A 17,038-nucleotide genomic window follows, 5' to 3' on the forward strand; every position below is an offset into this window, starting at 1 on the left:
TACTTGTGATTTCTCTCTCTGTCAAATAAGTAAATAAAGTCTTTTTTAAAAAATGGAATGATTAAATTCTTGTGGGAATTAATCAGAGAGGATAGCTAAAAAAAAAAAAAAGGAAAAAAAAAAGATCTATTTTAAATCACCTTTCAAGACTGAAAGGCATGAATAAAAGGAAGAGTGTTCCAGTAGGGGTGATGAACTACACAAAGACATAGAAGCCAGACGGTGTAATTAACATGCTGGGGGGTTACTTTAGTGAGATAGATAAATTAATTTGGACCTAGTTCTTGCGTCCTTTCTCAGAACTTCCCATTTCCTAGCCCCTTTGTGGCTTAGAAGCTAAGATTCTGGGAAGTTTGCCCCCCAGAATGATGGGCTTCCTTTGCTTGGGACTCCTTTAGAATTATGACACAAGGTGATCCTGCTTGTTTCCCCATTCTCTTTTCTAACTACTTGCTCTCTGCTCTTTGTCTTCCTTCCTGGCAGAAAGCCCCAAGGAAAGCTCAGAGCCAACGGGTTCTCCGGCCCCTGTGATTCAACACAGCTCAGCAACAGCCCCTAGCAATGGCCTCAGTGTTCGCTCTGCGGCTGAAGCTGTAGCCACCTCGGTCCTCACTCAGATGGCCAGCCAAAGGACAGAACTGAGCATGCCGATACAGTCGCATGTGATCATGACCCCACAGTCCCAGTCTGCGGGCAGATGATGCCTCCCCTGGTGGAGAGGTCCCCAGCCAGAGCTCGCCCGCCCGAGAGCCAAGAGAGATGTCATCTTATCGCCTCCCATCTGCCTTGGACATGGCAATATGGGGGGAAGATTGTGTGTTGTGAGTAACGGACAGATGTGGGGCTTTTCAGCCACATGGTCATGTACATTGACACCTGTACTAGGAACGTCCCAGCCCCAGAGCCACATAGATTATCCCCTAAGGGGGCAGTTTCTGATGTACCCACAGCCAAAGGCCTTTCCAGATGGTCCGAACAACCACCCCTGCCCATGCATGTGTACCTGTCTCTCTCAACACTAACCCTTGCACTTCTAGGTTTTGGGTTTCTCGGTTCCCTCTCTTCCCACTAAGCCATGGCTATTACCTTCCTGATCCTTAGCAGCACGCCACTTACTGCTATGTAGAGGGAGGCCAGTGTTGATGGCAGGTCACCCCCTAGCCCGCCCCAGCCACCCAGTGGGCTCAGGATTTTGTCTCCCATTAGCTGCTTATTTTATCCCTTTACCCCCTTCCTGAAGTCTAGTTCAAACATTCACTTATGGCGAATGTAAAATTACCCTTGATGTATGAATTAGCAGTATTTTCCAGCTCTTCCATAAACTTTAGTCCTTCTCCCTACCTGCCACCAAAAAAAACCCAGAAACAAAACAAACAAAAAACAACAACAAAACAAAGCAGAAAGAAAAAAAACTGCAAGAATTCTAGTCTTTTTTTAGCTATTTCCAGATCTATTTGGGTACCTCGTTTTGTGTCTTGAGTTTTCTCAGTCTACTGCTGGGGCCTTTTCCACCTCCTGCTAAGCCTTGGCAAGATCATCTTGTGGCCTTATTAGCTCTTCTTGTTAGTGAAAAGGGAAAGTGACCCCGGTGTGACTGGCTGATCCCCCCACTTCCGCAGTCCACCCTCCTGCAGTGACCATTAGGGCAAGCAGGAACAGGAGAGTTTGAAGCTCATTCTATCAGGTTACTGGATTGATTCTTAATGTCTTACAAGTGTTTACTGGCCAAAGCATATATAACTCCTTTTGGTCGTCCATCTGCTCCTGTCTCTCCCTCTTTGTTCCCCTGCCTGGGTCACTGCCTCAGTCTCTCTCCAGGCACAGCCCTCTGGAGCTGTTGTGTAGGGCACTCTTGCACTCCCTGGCTCTTCTCCCATCTCCCAGCCCCGCCCCGAGGTTGTCTTTTCCAGGCTAGGCTCTTCTATTCACAAGTGTCCCTCACCCTGGATCTCCCTTCTCCCGTTCACCAGGTTCCTAGGCTAGCTGCTAGGTCTCCCTGCTCCTGTAATATTTCTTCAGCTCTCCTCTGCCTTCTGACCCCTAGGTTCATTGTGTCCCCGGGGTCCTGAGTGGGTTTTCTTGAGGGTAAGGTAGGATGGGAAGAGGCAGGAGAGAGGAGGGGCAGTACTGATCTCAGCAGAAGAGCCCTGCTCGGTGAAGGTCTGGTGTGCCTGGGAAGTCGGTGACTATTGCTTTCAGCCATTCTTACTGTAAGGAGTTAGGTTACAAGGGGAGAAATTCATCCCTCTTGTCCTTCTTTCTTCCCCGTTAAGACTTCTCATCTTCCTTTGGCTCTGAACTATGCAATTTCTACCAGGGCCATAGGAAGCAATCCAAAGCCAGAGGCCTGTGGATAGATAGGTCAGCTTTAATAGCCTGTCAGTATGAATCTCTTCCAGTTGTCCCAGAGCCACCTTTTGCCATCTGGCCAAGTCAAGAATGTCCTTTTCTCCCTCTCTCCTACCTCCATCTTAAATTTACATACGGAATAACTGCCAGCTTCCTTTCTTAGTCTGTCTTCCAAAATTGGCTGTCATCGGGAAATGTGGAAACATTCTAAGCTACCAGGTTCCCATCTTCTCAGAGTGATAACACTGGTGAGGCAGTCAGAGGACATGTTCTGTTGTGTCTGTTTTTCATTTTCCCTCCTGCTTTTCAGAGCCGGTGCTGAACAAGACACACCTGGTGAAGAGAAAGGAGAGAAAACATGGTTTTCTCATCCTCTACCACCCGGCACCCAACAGGAACAGCCCCTGAGGTGACTCAGTCTAGCAAATGGCACGGCAGATGGTCAGGACGCCAGCTACCACCTCCAGGGACTCCATTTGCCTTTAACAGTTCACAGCCATAACTTGTACTCAGGACTTTTCCTTTAGATGGCTGCGCCCTGGGACTTTGTTCTGCTTTAGTTGTGTTTCATTTTTTATTTTCTTGATTTCCTACCAGGAGCCTTGCCCTAAAGCTTGACTGAGTTTACGGCTCCCAAGGAGACTTCGTAAGACCCATGACTATTTTCCGTCCCCCTTTAGTCAAGTGTTTTTCAGGTGAAGAATCCGTTTGTCACTGCACACATGCCCTGCCTTACTGCTTGGCCTTAGAGGAAGTTTGAGTCCTAGCTGTCTGTCCCTGTGTAGGAAAGCTAATTTATTTAGAGGGTCTTATTTAGTTTCTTAGTCCCCATGTCTCATTCTCTTGAGTCCTTATTTCATTTTCATTGGTAGGAAGTTCCTGGGGACCTAAATAAGGGGCTTTGCCAGAACCTTAGTAGTAAAGCCGTAGGAAGGGAAGGGGCAGGACAGAACCTCCCAGATAGCTCTTTAGTTGGTCGGTGGCCTCACTAAGAAGACAGAGCAGTTGCTTATCCTGAGACTCTGTCATAGTTAAGGGGAATGTCACTTATCTTGTCATTGCTGCCAGCCTTGTGGCCACTCTCCCTGCCCTTTGCTTTCCTGACTCATCTGGACCAGAACCAAACATCATGGAGGATGTCACTTAGCCCTTCCTAATGACCATGGCCTTTCTAGGGGCCTACGGAAAGACACTTTCTGAAAGGAGCTGGGAGTATGGATGCCTTGGGACTCTTCTGAGTGAACACAAGACTCAGGCCTCCCACCTCACCCCAGAGACACAGCTGGTAGATAACCAAGGCCATAGAGAAATGTACTAGACCAGGTATTCTGCTCTGCAGACTTTTGCCCTTTTCCTTTCAGCTTGCTCAGAGTTGAAAAGTCTGGGAAAGCTTCCCTCACAGCTAGAGAGAGCTAGAAAAATAGGCCCTCCCTTACTTACTCTTTCCCTGTTGGTTGTACACCCCAAATCTGGCTTCTTTCAGCCTCCACGCCTCTCCTTGGCCCTAAGCACTAGACCATATACTCCTGGTAGTGGTAAACAAGGAGATGTCCTCACTGAACCTCATTCACCTTGCTGCCTTCCCTGTGCCTGTTCTGTTATACTTGGCTCCTCTCCTGATTCACTGCCCTCTGGCACCACCCATCCTGGTTGACGGGGTACTTAGCCATAACCATGCCCTGTCTGTAGCCTGAACCACCAAGCAGATACCAAAATATTCCTCCTGTGGTTTCTGAGGCTCCCCTGCTCCACACTGAGAGGCTCCTTTAAAGGTGCTAGCCCTGAGACCTTTTCCCCAAAACCTCCCCCTTTCTCTCATGACTTCCTTCCCATCCCCAAATCATTATTTTTCATTAATATTGTACATTGTATACACAGGAAGGAAATGTATTCCTTTTTTTTTTCTTTAATCTCATAACCAGTCCATTTAGAATCCAGTCCTCCTAGTTATATCACGTATGCCTTTGTTGATATGCTCTTTCTGCTTTCTTTAGACTTTTGTTTGACAGGGGCAGAGGGAGGAACAGGACAGGTGAGGATCCTAAGGCAGATTAGAGGAGCCCCCATCCTACTTCAGCCTCCCACAACCCTAATCATCCCACTCATAGTATGGAACTGATTTCTGTCTGTTCGTGTTTGCACACATGCATGTACACAGAGACATAAATCCCCACCCAAGCCCCCTGAGTGGTAACCCAGCAGGAATGAGCATCAGCTGCTGGCCACCATTCCCACCCTCTGTTAGCAGGTCATTCGTTGCTCTTTGGGGCAAAATGCTATCCAGATTGAGAAGAGGCTGGGGAGAGTAGGGCAGGTGAAGGCAGCTATGTCCTCTGTAAATGCAGGTTTGTGCTGTAGCTGCTAGGGTTGATTTTATTTTCTTAATGGCGGGCTGGTATCTCACCACCACTAGCTACTGGTGAGTGCAGTTTTAGCTGTAAGAAATGGCTATGAGCACTAGTTTTATTGACTTTCCCTTGTGTGGTGGTTCTCAGGATGTAATCCAGGACCAGGAGCATCACCAGCACCAGCATCTGGGAGCTTGTTAGACACCACATTTGGGCCCCACCACAGACCTATTGAATTGGGAACTTGGGCTGGACGCTAACAAGCACTCCCCGTGATTCTAGTGCATGCTAACATGTAAGAACCATTGCCTTAGAGGCAAGCTGGGACATCCTTGTAGGGTGTCAGGATATTTTAAGTACCATCCTCTGCCTTAGCACTAACACATTTTTCCATTTCCTCCCGTCCCTCTCTCCACCCCCATTAGAACAACAACCACGTCATTCATCTCAAAATCTAGGTTTGTCTTCCTTCTACTTCCTCCTCAAACCTGTCCTGCCTTGGTCTGGACAAGAATTGTCCCATATTCCCTTACAGACTGGTTACTCCACATTCTTTGTTACAGGAAGGTCCAGCTGGAGCTCTAGCTGTCCTGTACGCACACACGCACACACGCACACACACACACACACGCACATCTACACACCCCTTTCCGGCAGGGAGATGAGCCTCCAGCCCCAACAGTGGAGGCTGCCGCCTCCGGACATAGTATCTGTTGAAAGCAAGCCATGTGTATCTATGGTTATAGCTCTCTTCATCTGTATATCTTCGACATGTAGCAGCACCTCTCCATCTCACCAAGAGCTCAACTCTGGGTCTGGATGTCCCCCAGCCCCCAGTGGTGTACTTTGACATGTGGGAGGATGTAGTGCTACAGGCTGTTTTGTTACAAAACTGTCTTGTCCCCTTTCCCTGCCACCCAACTCAGCATGATCCCTGTGAGCGGGCTCTCACAATCTCCTGGGACAGGCTGAGGCAGAGGCTTCACTCTATTCTCCCTCCCCCTCCCCTCTCCTATCCCCCTTCCCACCCAGCAGTTATCCCCCCCGCCCCCCGCCATGCCTTCTCCTGCTCCCCCTCGCCCTGACATATATTGTGCCTTATTTATGCTGCAAATATAACATTAAACTATCGAGAGAACCACTGTTCTGTCTAATGCTTCAGTACTCTTATCTTCGAGTCCCGTTGGCCACTCTTGCTGGGAATTCATCGGGCTTTCATGTTTTTGCTCTTCCTCACTCTCCTATATCTGTGGACAGAAGGAGCAGGGATTCTTATCCCTCTTTTTTATGCAGGGAAGACACAGCCTAAAGAAGGTAGGTGGTTCATATAAATTATAGAACACGAAAGAAGGTACTGAGACTAGGGGTCAGATCTGTGCACTACCCTGGGGACAGGGTCCTTGGCATCATGGGAGCCTCATGGCTAAACTCATGGGCTTTATGTGGATAGGGGATGGTAGGGTGTGTGAAGGCAAGTGTCCTCTTCCCTTTCAGTGTTTTGTCCCCTTCTTCCCAACAATAAAAACAAAAACAAACCCTACTCTCAGGAAGTTTTGACATGACTGGGGGAGTGCACACATAGAAAAGGAAGCTTTCCACAGATTCTATCAGTTCTGTGGATGTGGTGAAGAGCTCGTTTTGGAAATGAGGGGTGGAGCTTGTTTGGAAAGGGGTAAAAGTCACAAGGAGAACAAGTAATGGTCAGGAACTATGGTGAGGGATAGGGCAATCTGTGTATCTCTAGATAATTAGCACAGGTGAGAAGAGTGAGCCAGGCTGAAAAACTTGACCAGGAGGTAGCAGGTGCCTCTGAGGATCTCCCAGAAGAGGAGTGATACGGGAGCTGTTTGTGGTTGGTGTTTGGAATAATCGACACAAGCAGGGAGACTGTGTCTCCGGAGGAGAGTGGGAAGGTAGTGGTGATCTTCCCTGTGTTGTGGTCAGGAGCACATGGGGTTACAGAGAAAGGTAAGAAAGTAAGTTGCTGAGAGCCAAATACCAAAGCCAAGATTGAGACGTTTTGAAAGGAGACCGAAGGTAGGGCAGTTTCCCAAGTTCTAGAAGAATTAAGCCATTGCCCCTACAGGCCTTTTTGTTTTCTTGCACTTCACTTTATCACACTTTAAAGACTCTGCATGTTTGTGTGTGTGGTTGGTTGGTTTTGGGGTTTTGTTCTTTGTTTTTACAAATTGAAGGTACAAGACTTTAGTGGAGGAAGTAACTATAGTTGTGGAAATAGCAAGAGAACTAGACTTAGAAGTAGAGCCTGAAGGTGGGACTGACCGAATTGCCGCAGTCTCATGATAAAAGTTGAATAATTGAGTTGCTTTTTGTGGATGAGCAAAGAAAGTGGTTTCTTGAGATGGAATGTGAAGACTGTAGGAATGACAAAGGACTTAGAATATTACAGGGATGCCTGGCTGGCTCAGTCAGGAGAGCACACGACTCTTGATCTCATAGCTGTGAGTTCCAGCCTCACACCGGGCATAGAGATGACTTAAAATCTTTTTAAAAAAAAATTTTTTTTAATTAGAATATTACAGGAACTTACTTGATAAAGCAGCAGCTGAGTGTGAGAGGTTTGGCTCAGTTTTGAAAATTCTATGGGTAAAAACTGTCAAACAGTATCACACACTACAGAGAAATCGTTTGTGAAAGGAAGAGCCAATCGATGTAGCAAACTTCATTGTCAATTTAAAGAAATTGCCACAGCCACCCCACCCTTCAGCAACCACCAATCTAGCAGTGAGCAACATCAAGACCAGACCCTCCACCAGCGAAAGACTGACTTACAGGGCGCCTGGCTGGCTCAGTCGGTAGAGTATGGGACTCTCGATCTCAGGGTCTTGACTCTTGAACTCAGCCTGAGTTCAAACTCCACGTTGGGTGTGGAGCTTACTTGAAAAAAATTTTTTAAATAACAATCATATTTAAGCAATATTTTATTTTAAGATTTGATTAGAGTGCAAGTGAGAGAGAGCACAGGTGGCGTGGGGGGAGGGTTAGAGAAGAAGAAGCAGAGTCCCCACTGAGCAGGGAGCCGGATGTGGGTGGGACTCCATTGCAGGACACCCAAATCATGACCTGAGCCAAAGGCAGATGCTTAATTAACCAAGGCTTAGCCACACAGGCACCCCTAAGCAAATTTTTAAATTAAGGCATACACATTGTTTTGTTTTTCAGATATAATGCTATTGCACACTTAATAGGCTGCAGTGTAGTGTAAACATAACTTTTATATGCACTGGGAAACAAAATTCATTTGACTCCCAGTGCGTTACTTTATTGTGGTGGTCTGGAAGTGAACCAGCAGTATCTCCAAGGTGTGCCTATGCCTGCCAAGGGAGAGAGCAGTCCCCTCCCTCCTGGACATAGGAAGTTAGCTAGACCGGACCCTGGCTGAATTGAGCCTCAGCTCAGGTCCACTTGTAATTGATGATCAGGGATACTAGGAGAGTCAGGGTTGTGAATATTTATTAGCTGCTCTATGCTAGATGGAACACAAGACACTTTGTATTCAGTAAGTCATTCACTTTTCGCAACAACCTCTTAACAGGAGTAGTTGCCTCATTTAAGATGAACTAAGGTTTCAGTTAAGACATTTGCCAAGGCGCACAGTAAAGTGCAGGAGCTGGGGTGAAAACCACTCCGAGCCCAGAGCCACTCTGTGCAGTCCCGAGGCCCACACCCCCTCACAGCCCTGCTTCTCTGGACTGCTGTCAGGGAAGAACAGAGAAGGACCTTGATGTGGCATAGGATCCATTTCCCACAGAAAAACCCATGGACTGGATCGTCCCTTTTAAGAAGCAGTGAAATTCCAGGATGTAGTGATGAGGACCGCCAGGTTCTGTGCTTGGGACCAGCTGGGAAACAAAGCATACAGAAGGGTTCACCCTAGCTTAGGCTGAATTAGTATCTAAAACATGCAGATGAACCTGCTCTATTCTACCTCCCCAAAATTATGAATTGGTTTCTAGATGCCTTGCTTTTAAAGGGAGCAGGGGGGATCCCCTTAAGACTGCAGAGTGGAAGAGGGATATCTGTCTTCAGATACATGGAAGGCTTACACACGTGAAAGATGTGCAGTGTTCTATAACTTCATGGGAGCCAGCTTGGTTCTCAGGTAAGCCTGCTTGATCACTGTCTCAGGAGACAAGTTCACTGGGACTCGTGTATGCAGGGGCAGCACTGCTAACGCTTTTGAGGACACTTGCTCTGTGCCAGATCCTGTGCTGGGTGGATTACAGGAATTATCTCAAATAATGCTCACCCTAGAAAGTAGTTCCTTTCAATGTTGCCATGTTTTAGGTGAAGAAACTGCAGTTTAGAGAGCTTGCTTGCCCAAGACTGATGCACAGGCTCTTGGCACCATGGCCGCTCTGCAGCATAGATAGGCTGGAGAACCACACTGGGGTCGGGAGGCCAGGCAGTGATGCTCAGGAAGGGATTCTAAGGTCAGAAGGAAAAGTGAACCAGATGACTTTAAAGGACTCCTGAGGAAAAACGATTTTTGCCTAAAAAGGCAGGATTCTTGTCGCCTGCCCTCACAGGTCGGAGCCAGGCAGAGGCTGGGGTGACTAGAAGGAGGTGAACAAAACCAGATACCAACCCTAGTATCCTGCCCCTGCCTTTCAGGGACCCCTTAGAGTCAGGGCGGTAGGAACCTCCATCTACGTAGCCTCACCCTCAAAGAGCAGAGACAGGAAATGGCCGGCCCTGACAGTGTCAAGCTGTGGCCACAGGGTGGCAGCAGAGTGCTTCAGCTGTAAAGGATGGCGGCAGATGCCCAGGTGAGGCAGAGCCTGAGTGGGGCTCCCCCGTGAGCATGGGGCTTGTGTCCATGATAGGGAGCAATCCCCACTTTCCGTGGGCTCTGAAACCTTTTAGTCTCCTTCTGTATCCCACTTTCCTATCCACAGGCAAATGTCAGAGGAGTGCCTCCATTTTTATCCCCCCAAAGGGCATATAGGCAAGGGGATGAAGGGGCTGGATGACCCCGTGGCAGCCATAGTCACAAGAGGGACCAGGCTGGGTCATCCTGGCTCACTCTAACCCTGGCTCTTCCCTCCTTTCCTCTGTTCCAAGACATGGTGCCTAGACCTTCTTGACAAGACTTCCTCTATGCTTTTACTCTCAAGTTAGGAAAGCGAGGAGGTGATCAATTGGAACTCTCGAAACTGTTGAGGAATTGGGGGTTCTTGAAGGCCCCCTAGGGGCTGGCTCTGACAAAGCATCTGCAATTAATGATGCTTCTTGAGCTTTGGAGACAGAATTTATGCATCTAATAAAGTCTGTAACTCCAGCCTTAGGGGCTGAGGGCCGGAGGCTGGGAGCAGGAAGTCCCAGAGGTGCCGTGGGAGGGGCTCCCAGGCGGCTCCTCATTGAGCGATGCATTTCCCTCGCCCACTCTAGACTGCCCCTCAGGCTGCCGTGGGGTGGGGGGCCCGGGCCACCGCAGGTATAAGAAGCGGGTATGGCTCCAGGAAGGCAGATGGCAGCATGGAGCCCAGGCGGGCCGCAGTGCTGCTGATGGTGCTGCTACTAACAGACGGAGGCTGTGCTGGAGGACCAGGCGATGGAGGTGAAGACCAGATCTTCATGGTAAGTTACTGCCCCAGCCCCATGTCACGATTTTTCTTTGTTTTTATTTTTTAAAAGATTTTATTTGGCGAGAAGGCGAGTGAGAAGAGGGGCAGAGGGCAGGGAGAGAATCTCCAGCAGGCTCCACACGATGCAGAGCCCGGTGGGGGGCTTGATCCCACAACCCTGAGATCACGACCTGAGCCAAAATCAAGAGTGGGCCACTTAACGGATTGTATCACCTAGGCACCTCCCCCTGCTCCCCCAGTGTCACCATTTTTCTATCTCCACTTGAGACTTGTGCTCTCAGTTCAAATACTCCAGCTGCCAGGGTCTTCAGTGGGTCCTCAGCCTCCTACAATGTGCCTCTGAGTCACTCCTTTCCCCCGTGACCTAAAATGTCCACGGCCTTTGCCCATCTTCCCTCCCCAATGCCCCTGTACCACAGGAGGAAGACAGCGGAGCCTACCCACTGCAGGAGGTCCAGACCCCTGGGTCACTCTTGCGCTCCCTGCTCCAGGCCATGCAGAGACCTGGCCGGAGCCCAGCCTTTCTGTTCCAGCCCCAGAGGTGAGTCTGAGAGAGACAAGGTCCAGGCCTGAGCCAAACAGGAGGGTGGGGGCTGGAGGAGGAAGGGCTGAAAGGACCTACAGTTGAAGATGGATCTCTCCCAAGGTTCGGCAGAAACGCCCGGGGCTCCTGGAGCAGCAAACAGCTGAGTCCCCGAGCCGGGGAGGGGCTCAGCTCCCCCTTCTGGAGTCTGGCTGCCCCTCAGCGCTTTGGGAAGAAGTGACCTGTCATCCCTTGATATGTATGCATGCGAAGCTCCCAACTACAAGGGCCAGGCCTCCCCCTCCTCCCCTAATAAAGCTGTGGCTTCTGAATCCATGTGTCTGTCCTTCTGAGACTTGAAAGGGCAGGAAGAGAGCCCCAGGGCCAGGGCCACAGCCCTTCCATCTCTGTCAAACCAAGCTCTGCAGGAACACAGGTGATGGGGCCTCCTGCCACCAGAACAAGGTGGGGAGGCACAACAGGGTACCCTGGTGCTAACCTCCTCTGCTGTCAGCCCTAGGCAGGGGAACAGAAAGAACGGGGTTTAAGAATCCAAGAGGCAGCACATTTATTCCAGGCTCTCAGGGAGGGCCCCCAGATTTCATTCCCACTCATCATCACCAGTGCCATGAGGACAGATCTTGGGCCAGCCAAGGCCCCGTGGTCCCTGGCTGCTGGTCCGGTGTCCTCCTCAGCCTGCAGGCAGGCAGTCTGTGTCAGAGGTAGAGACGGCACCTCCGGGGTAGGGGGGCACCAGAGCTGAACAGACGTGCGGGCTGGGGGAAGAAGAGCAGGGAGCCAGGAGGCGTGTCCGAGTCCGGCTGGGGCTTTACTTGCTACCTGCCATGATCTTGAGGTACTGCAGGGCCCGGCGAGCAGCCTCCCCACGAGCTGCCTCTCTGGTCGTCGCGGAGCCGTGACACACAGTCGCTGGCTGCGTGGACAGCTCCACCAGGCACTGGCAGAGCCCGCTCAGGCTCAGTTCCTCTGGAGACCAAAAGAGAGGACGGAGGTGGTGTTGGGTGGGAAGGCAGCACGGGGAAGGGGGTATCCGCATCCTCATGGTCGTGCCCTCCCCAACCCCCTGTGGGCCCGTCCATACTTGCTCCGGCTCAATCCCCACCATCCCCTGGCCTCCCAACTAGCCATACCAATATCCAGGTAGCTGACATGGAAGGCCTGCTCCTCAGACAGCTCACTAAGGACACTGCAGCAGGCAGGGCCCAGAGCACCTAAAGCGCCCAAGGAGCAGCTGCGGAGGGACAGGATCTTCTCTCCCACTGAATTCCGCAAAGAATCCCAGGTGCAGCCTGGACCCCGGTTCCGAAGTCCATCCAGGCGGGAGCCCACACCCTGACAAGATGGCGACAGTGAGAAAGATGTGGCCATGAACTGAGACCCAGGCATTTAACAGGACATTCGATGCCAAGGAGAGAAAAACCCACAAAAGGAATGCTTCATCCAGCCAGCCTTCCCCGAGTTGGCCCCCTCTAACTACTGGAGTCTGGGCCAGGGGTCCAGGCAGCCTTCCTCATTCCAGTAAGCGCAGGCTCCAGGGCTCCAGCCCTGGGCCACCTCCCCACAGCACTCGCCAGGTAGGCCTACAGCTGAGGTTGTGGGGAGGGGGACAGCCAAGGAGGTCTGGGAGAAAAATGGGCAGGAGCTGGCCTGGGATCCAGAGAGGCTCACCCCCAGGTGACAGGCCCAAATCCCCAGTGTCCTGCCTGGCATGGAGGATGGACCACAGGGCCTGGCCCACACAAGCCACTTACAATGGAGAAGTGATCGTCATCGGGCTCTGCCTCATTCCCATCCCGGGCATCCAGAGGCACCGTGTGCACTCGAAGTAGCATTTTGGCCGCCGCATTACGCTTTGCCAGCTTTTTGGAGGTGCCACTGCCTGCGTGTGGGGAGAGGGTTGCTGGGTTATGATTCCCAACAGGCTTTCCAGTGCTTTCCACCCAGCTCAAGCTTGGGGTCCCCTGTGGGATGTCAACTGGAAAGAGGAGCTTGGGCCCTGCTATGCACCTAAGAACCTGGTCAGCCAGAGAGGGTCGGGGGAGGCCAGGACAAAGCAGCAGCTGGGAGAAGGAGCTGAGCCAGGGGTCTCAGCCAGGACAGTGAGGCTGTAGCACAGAGAGGCTAGGAGTTGCCTGTGGCCAGGGCTGGAGTAGCTTCAAGAACTCCCCTCTGCCCAGTTACCAATCTCAATGAAACGTTCCACTCGGCAGGTCATGGTAAACTCTTTGCGGTGGGCCGGCCCAGACTCCTGGGTCACCGTGTACTCGGGCAACCGCCAGCCTTTCTGCACCACCAGCTCCTTGGGAAGGAGAAACAAGGGTGCACAAGGCAGAGTGAGAAAAGACTCCTTACATCCTCTCCCTCCTACCCTGGGAGCCTCAGATTCCAGGGAGGAGGAACGAAGGGGGGTGGGAAAAGCCTTCAGACAGGGGAAGAGCCCCTGCATAACCGTCCCTCACAGCCCCAGGTCCAAGGGAAGACAGGCATGCACAGGAAATGAGGATGGGGGCACACCTGCAGAGCGCCAACAGGATTGCACTCAGACTGCTGAGGGGAGACGGGGGGCTGCACCTCCATGGGGGGGGTCCTGAAGGAAAAAGGGTCCAGGGCCAAAGCTGATGGGGCTATCCCCTTTGTGGCTCTCCATGAGTCCTAAGCTCTGCTCTGGTGTCCCCACAACCATCTCCCTAGTGTCTGCCAGGCAAGCAGCTGTCTCTCCAAACATCCAGCCTGCTTCCTCCCTTTCCCACCCAAGTGAGGTCTCTTCCAGGGCCCAGGCCCATTTAGATTTTTCTGGAATACCGGATCATCACCTTGGCAGAACAGTGGGCGAGGGGCTGTATATCCAGTCCCTGGAAGCACCTGATGGGAGGCACACACAGGACCACCATGTGACCAATTCAGAAGAAAATGGGGCCTTCGAGACCCTTGAACATGGTCAAACACCTCATCCCTGTGGTTATTTAAAAGTCATAAATTACCTCCTGTCCCAAGAGCTTACCAACTGGTGCAAATTCTTCAAATTCTGGTCCCCAACTATTCCATCCTCTGTTTACTCTCAGACTTCCTCCTGCCTGACCAGCTGGGGCCAAGGGCTGGGGAACCAGGAGCCAGGACCCCTTCCTCCCCACTTCAGGCCAGCAGGAAATACAAGATACCTGGTTGGAACAGCAGATGTAACAGGAGTAGCAGCCGCTGCAGCAGGAAAAACTGGAATGTCCTCAGGCAGTGAAGAGTCTAGGGGAGAAAAAGAACTTCCCGAGGGGAAGGGGGCCTTTGATTCACACCCATGTTGGGGGTGGGGGGAGTAGAGGGTGGGGACCCAGGTCCTCCTGACCTGCCCATTCCCTAAGAAAATTCCTTCCCACTGGAGCCAAAGACTCAGGGAAGCTTAACCACCAGCTTTTCCTCCTCGGAGACTTTGCTGCCAAACACTGGATCAAGAAGACTAAGAAAAGGGGAAGGAGGGTCTCTTCCTACCCAAGAAACACGGGGAGGCAAAAAACCTCCAATGTAGGTGTGGAAGAGGGAAGGACAACCTGCTAGAGAGAGGAGGCATGTTGGGGTGCAACCCCTCTAGCCTCAGCCTCCACCCCTTTCCCTCCCTAGCCGGGCCCAAACCACAGCCACAGCCCCTTGACATTCCCCCCAAAGGGTCCTTCACAGCAGCAGAAGCCCTGGCAGCATCCTGCTCTGTCCAGAGGAAACTCTCAGGAAGGGGCCAGGTCAAGGTGGCTAAGTGTCACCAGGCCAGGCCTACTGGGCAGAGGAGGTGGCGCAGGGGCCTGGGTTCCTGGCAGGGCCTCTAGGAAGCCTCGGCTGTTCCTCCCTCACCTGCTGTCCTCCAGGGCCGGCTCCAGCATGCTCCCCCCTTTGAGGTGTTTGAGGGCCACCTCAGCTGCCTTGTGCTTGGCTGCCTTCTTGCTGGGGCCCTGACCTGAGAGAGGGGCGTGGGCAATACTGGAGGTCACTGGGAGGACAGAAGAAAAACCAGCATCCCACAGCTTCTCTCCTCATAGCTGGAGGGAGTCAACCAAGCCCCTCTCACCAACTGCCCCTGCCCAAGACTGGAAATGTTACACTAGTTGCTAGAAGGGAGGGCTTTTATCTTCCCCAGAGCTCCCCAAATCAAGCCGTGTCGGGCGGAAGCCCCTGAGCTCAGACACCTTGGGTGGAGATTCTTTCTCTGCTTTATTTTCCTCTGGGAAGCACCTTCTTTTCTCTCAATAAATAGAGATGGCTGGAAAAGCAGAAAGAGGGTAGGCTCTAGAGTCAAGGCCTGGCTCTGCCACTCACTAGACATGTGACCTTACACCACTCACTGAAACCCCTCTGAGTCTCACTTCCCTCCTGTTCAACTTGAGAATACTACCACTTCTATCGCAGGATCAGACTGTGGTTTAAGATTAACTAGGAATTCGGTCAAGCACCTGGCACAGAGCCCAGGGCAGCAGGTACTGACTCCCCTCAAATACTTCACTGAGAATTTGGTTTATCTCCTCTTTCTCCTCTAGGATGATGACAATCTGCCAGATCACTGTGCCAGTCCTGCGTGCTCCTCTAACTCTCCCAAGCCCTACCCACCTCCTCAAAGACCCATTTTCCCAAACCAGTCAGTGGCTTTTCCCCTGAAATCTCTCCTTCCCTCACTGGCTTTGGAGAAAAGGACTGGGAAGAGACTCCAAGAAACAAAACCAACAGGGCCCTGGGAATGCACACCCCAGCCAGGATGCCCAAGCCTTCCTCACCAGTGCAGCTGGTGTCGCCAACGGTGACCCGGAAGGTGAAATTAGGCTGGTGGGCTTGGCCCTCGGCTTTGAGGAGGTCGTACACGGGCGTCTTCCCTATTCTGGTCCCATACTCCTGCAGAAGGCTGATCGGGGTCTTGCCCGGGTTGGCTGCCAGCATTTGCTCTATACTGGGGGAGGCGGGGGGCACAGACTCTTATCACACGTCCAACTCTGCACCCACCTGGCCAAGCACTATCATATCAGACCCAGGCACACTATGGGGGACATAGGGTCCAGGGGACCCCGGAGAGTAAAGACATTAGCTGGATTCAATGTGGAGTAGGGATGCAGGCTGGGAAAGCAGGGTGCACGGCCCCCAGAGCAAGCGGGGAATGCACTGTTCAAGTCTCAGTTAAGGAGGAGGAGCCCGTACCCCAGTGCAGTTAGGAAGTGCATGTCCCCTGACACAGTGCAGGCCAGGGACCCGGTACCCACCAAATGCACTGAATGTCGAGAGCATAAAGCCCAGTGCCCCAGGTGCAGTCTGGGAACCGGGCCAACCCCAAACTATTTAGAGCAAGAGGCAGTGGCCACTGCCGGAATGCATGCCGGGAACCACGGCCCACTACCCCAGTGCTTGCCGGGAACAACCCTCAGGCCAGGTGCATGCTGGGGCCGCGCCGATACCTCCTCTGCACCGCGGCACGCTTTTCGCCCGGCAGGGATCGGTACAAAGCGGCTCACCTGGGCAGCCCGCAGCCCGTGGTAGTGCCGGAGCCCTGCTCCTCTTCACTCATTCCCACCTCCGTCCCCGCGGGCGCCACCGCGACTGCAGCCTCAATGCGCCCCAATACACCGCCGACGAGCTAGGGCCGGGGCCAAGCCCCGAGTCGCGGCCGGTCGGGCCCGGCGCGGGGCATGCCGGGACATGGAGTCCCCCGCCCACCCGACTCCATGAGTCTCCGTCCGGAGGGGAGCTATCCGCCCCACAACCCTCCGCGTGGTTTGTCCCGGCATGCAGCACCGCCTTCTGGGAGGAGCGGAGTCGTCCACTGTCGCTTCCCGAGCTGAGGGCGGTTTTGTGTGTGTGTGTCTGTGTGTTTGTGCGCGCGCGCATTTCTTTTTTAAATAGCGTCCCGCCTCCTTTTTTCCGCGTCTCCGCTCCCCGGAGCGGGCATGCGTAGTAGCAGAGTGGAAGCAGCTGGGGGCGGGGCGGTAAGGGCTAACTGGAGCCCTGGACTCTTTGACTCCCGAGGAAACTACAGAACCCAGGAGCTCGCGCGCCATCTTTGTCGCAGCTGGAGGGGCAGGGTCAGGCATGCACGAAAAGTTTCGCGGTATAATTGGTTATTTCCGATTGCGCTTACTTCTCTAGGCAGATAGCGATTGGTTACTTTACTTAGAAGGCGGGGACAAGGAAAGAGTCATTCCCTTCTGGCTCCGCCTCTTTAATGAGGA

General features: G+C 52.3%; 3 protein-coding genes across 15 annotated transcripts in view; 2 read left to right on the forward strand and 1 right to left on the reverse strand.

Moving 5' to 3' along the window:
• The window catches only part of LOC125106028 (cyclic AMP-dependent transcription factor ATF-7), a 97,040-nt gene extending 85,879 nt beyond the window's left edge, over positions 1–11,161 (forward strand). For all 10 annotated transcript variants that reach the window (XM_047739462.1, XM_047739464.1, XM_047739463.1 and 7 more), the window contains one exon: positions 484–11,161. In XM_047739462.1, coding sequence (XP_047595418.1) covers positions 484–701 — 218 coding nt within the window. In that variant the 3' untranslated portion in view covers positions 702–11,161. The remainder of the gene's footprint in view (positions 1–483) is intronic.
• On the forward strand, positions 10,165–11,161 carry NPFF (neuropeptide FF-amide peptide precursor). The gene is made up of 3 exons (XM_047739502.1): positions 10,165–10,298; positions 10,726–10,847; positions 10,953–11,161. Exons 1-3 carry the CDS (start codon positions 10,197–10,199, stop codon positions 11,068–11,070), a joined length of 342 nt encoding a protein of 113 aa, XP_047595458.1. The 5' UTR covers positions 10,165–10,196; the 3' UTR covers positions 11,071–11,161.
• A 211-nt stretch (positions 11,162–11,372) lies between these two features.
• Positions 11,373–16,635, reverse strand: TARBP2 (TARBP2 subunit of RISC loading complex). 4 transcript variants are annotated; one of them, XM_047739497.1, is made up of 9 exons: positions 16,325–16,634; positions 15,599–15,763; positions 14,685–14,787; positions 14,009–14,104; positions 13,365–13,437; positions 13,032–13,149; positions 12,602–12,729; positions 11,981–12,182; positions 11,373–11,816 (listed from the first exon to the last, which is right to left on the reverse strand). In XM_047739497.1, the coding sequence occupies exons 2-9, from the start codon at positions 15,756–15,758 to the stop codon at positions 11,659–11,661; spliced, it is 1,038 nt and encodes a 345-aa protein (XP_047595453.1). In that variant the 5' UTR covers positions 15,759–15,763; positions 16,325–16,634; the 3' UTR covers positions 11,373–11,658. The 4 variants fall into 4 exon arrangements, with proteins under 4 accessions (XP_047595453.1, XP_047595451.1, XP_047595452.1 ...); XM_047739495.1 differs by having other exon boundaries at positions 15,599–15,768; positions 16,325–16,630; XM_047739496.1 differs by lacking the exon at positions 16,325–16,634 and adding an exon at positions 16,076–16,208 and having other exon boundaries at positions 15,599–15,768.
• Between the last annotated feature and the right edge of the window lie 403 nt (positions 16,636–17,038).

This window comes from Lutra lutra, chromosome 8 (assembly GCF_902655055.1).
Source record: "Lutra lutra chromosome 8, mLutLut1.2, whole genome shotgun sequence".
NCBI lineage: Eukaryota > Metazoa > Chordata > Mammalia > Carnivora > Mustelidae > Lutra > Lutra lutra.

Coding starts and splice junctions, on each gene's coding strand:
- NPFF (XM_047739502.1), top strand. CDS start 10,197: ATGGAGCCCAGGCGGGCCGCAGTGCTGCTGATGGTGCTGCTACTAACA. Junction 10,299..10,725: donor GTGAAGACCAGATCTTCATG/GTAAGTTACTGC, acceptor CCTGTACCACAG/GAGGAAGACAGCGGAGCCTA. Junction 10,848..10,952: donor TTTCTGTTCCAGCCCCAGAG/GTGAGTCTGAGA, acceptor ATCTCTCCCAAG/GTTCGGCAGAAACGCCCGGG.
- TARBP2 (XM_047739495.1), bottom strand. CDS start 16,377: ATGAGTGAAGAGGAGCAGGGCTCCGGCACTACCACGGGCTGCGGGCTG. Junction 14,105..14,684: donor CCGGCCCTGGAGGACAGCAG/GTGAGGGAGGAA, acceptor CCCCTCGGGAAG/TTCTTTTTCTCCCCTAGACT. Junction 13,438..14,008: donor ACATCTGCTGTTCCAACCAG/GTATCTTGTATT, acceptor TTTTTCCTTCAG/GACCCCCCCCATGGAGGTGC.